Raw genomic sequence first — 2,605 nt, forward strand, 5'->3', positions numbered from 1 at the left:
GTATCATTGGCAAATAAATAAAAAATAAATAAGTACGTTTCTATGATCAATGTTGGCAGAAAACTGCTGAAAAACAGTTTCACTAAAATGCGGCGTGTTGCTGTGACAATGGAGATCACCACGCCTGTCAAACTTTCTACTGCCAGTTTCTATAAACAAACACACTTCTCAGAACCATGATATGGCCCATTGTCCCATCACCATCAAAAGTTCTGCCACAGGCATATTTATCTAGAGGAATGCTAGTCTATGAGCAATTTCTTCACATTCTTTCCTCGGTGTAACCGTTAGTTGACAATCAGAAAGATAACATTATTCTAATAGAATTGTGCATATATTGTTGGCTGTTTGCACGGACCAAGGAGGTCAGATAGGAGGCGTGATGCTGTCTATCACCACATGACAACGCAACCCTATCCATAGCAACCAAAAGTCAGGCAGTGGTGGACTGATGACCATTGCACACATTATCCATTTATGGAAAACCCAGTTCCCCTGACTTAGAGCTATTCTACATCAAACTTCTAGCAGGCCGGTGGATGTTGGGCGGGCTGCTATAAGCGAGATTTAATCAGGCTAAGGAATAGAAATACAATTGTAGTAAAAATGGCAAAATATCACAAAATGCATCATTTTGTAGTGATGTATGCAAAAGGAGTAAATAGTGTCATGTGCACCTCTGTACTATATTTCAGATAACTGGATTGCAATTATACCAGGCCATTAACGCGCCTGAAATATATATTTTTGGTCTAAAATGAAATAAAAAAACCTTCAGTCTTCGGCTAATGCAGCCAAACACCAGCGGACCGAGCCGAACACCAACCAACCCCAAATCATTCCAAATTATATTCAGGAGAAGGTTGGAAGGCCACGTTCTACTAAGTGCAAACGGGGCTTGACCGTTTCCAAAAATCATAAACAGTTCCTTAGGTGACTTTCGTTTGGGGTATACATTTGATCATACATTATGTCTATAGCATTCATTGACGTATAGTATCATATCAAGATACTGGTATCAGATATGCATATAATGGCCAATTTTAGAAAAGAGGATGGTAATGATTATGATGTTAATGATTAGAAATAATAATGGATAAGAAACATGTCGCTTAGCCTTTTTATTGGAGATGTCTATCGCCAAAAAAATACTTATGAGAGAAAAAAACAGTGACACATCTCACCTGACATGGCGGTATCGGCCTCTTCGCTTTGTAGCACGGATCTCCTCGTTTGTACCCAGTCCCGAAACAGCCGTTCATCAGAGTACCGCCCATCCCCACGGGGTAAGAAAATGCCGGTGGTGGGGACATGTCGTCTTTTTCGTTCTGCTTTCTGAAATAGAATATTCGTAGTTTTTGTAGATTGTAGATTTCTTCTCATTGTAATTTACCTTGTGATCAAATTTCTATTTTTCTACATATAATTGACCTATACAGAGGTTATCAGCCCACTAAGCCACGGAGAAATCAACTTTTCTACCTGAAAGCTTTATAACCTAGCAGAGAGTTTCATTCTATAAATAATGTATGCTGATTTACTAACGTAGTCGGCAAAAATCTACTGCAGTGCCAGTGGGCTATATTGTTGTTATCTTTGGAAGAGAATAAGTCAAGTAGGGGTTTTTGGATTTGCATTTGTTTTGGTATGTACATACCTCAGCTGATGATTAAAATCCTGAAATATATTGTTTGCAAATTGGGTCTCATTTACATGATAATTGAGACGAATCTGTAAATCCAGAAATCGACCTCTTTTCCGGACACTCAGTGCTCATTGCCTGACCACATCTGTGCACCAGACTCGTGTAGCTAATGACAGATTTGTGTCAGCAAAATATTGATGTTATTTTTGCTGACACGTTGTTTATTAGTTTTGACTTCTTAAGTGCCACGTTCTTTGTGAACTATCTTGTTCAGGCACAAGTGCATGATAGGAAGGGTTGGGAAAATGAAGGTCAAGTTCGATAATGGTTGAAAGTTGCCGTACTAGCACTAAAAACTGGAGGTAAAGTTTCCCGCAAGTGACAAGTTACTAAGATTTTAGTATTGGATTGGTCTTGGAAATAAAATTAAATGGTGAACAGATATATGTCTACAGACATCATTCTACATTATACAATGTAGTATATACTGCTTAACCTTGTTTATTTGGTGAGGGTATGTGTTCGGGGAACTCTAGTTTTGTTTAAAATGAGGTCTTTCTATCATCAGTTCCGTATGGGGCTGTCATCAACTCCCCTATTGTTTGTAACCTGTTCATATAACAATTGTGACAATACCCCAATGATCCAAGCCCCCGACTCCCCTTTATACCTCTGTTACGCTTTTTGACGACCTTCGCAATCGCTGAAAGGTCGGTCAGTTCTAAGATCGACAGAGTGGCGAGCGTATCTTTGGCCTAAAAACCTTACATTGAGCAAAGCCTACCATAACATGGCTCCCAGAATGCTCATGATCAGGTATGACATAACTTTTTCCGAAAGAGGGCAATAGCTATATAGTTTGATGTCTTAGTTGTGCAAATCATTCTTTCCGTTTAATAGCCCGCACGGAGAAGAATAGAAAAGATCACAGAAAAGTTATTGAGCGTCTTGGAGGAGACG

The 2,605-nt window shown here is 39.2% G+C and overlaps 1 protein-coding gene across 1 annotated transcript in view; it reads right to left on the reverse strand.

Annotated features, from left to right (window-relative positions):
• LOC118404864 overlaps positions 1-2,605 on the reverse strand; it is a 36,562-nt gene that overhangs the window by 6,718 nt on the left and 27,239 nt on the right. Inside the window, exon 8 of the mRNA XM_035804244.1 lies at positions 1,185-1,335. Coding sequence (XP_035660137.1) covers positions 1,185-1,335 — 151 coding nt within the window. The remainder of the gene's footprint in view (positions 1-1,184; positions 1,336-2,605) is intronic.

This window comes from Branchiostoma floridae, chromosome 17 (assembly GCF_000003815.2).
Source record: "Branchiostoma floridae strain S238N-H82 chromosome 17, Bfl_VNyyK, whole genome shotgun sequence".
In the NCBI taxonomy this organism is placed as follows: Eukaryota; Metazoa; Chordata; class Leptocardii; order Amphioxiformes; family Branchiostomatidae; genus Branchiostoma; species Branchiostoma floridae.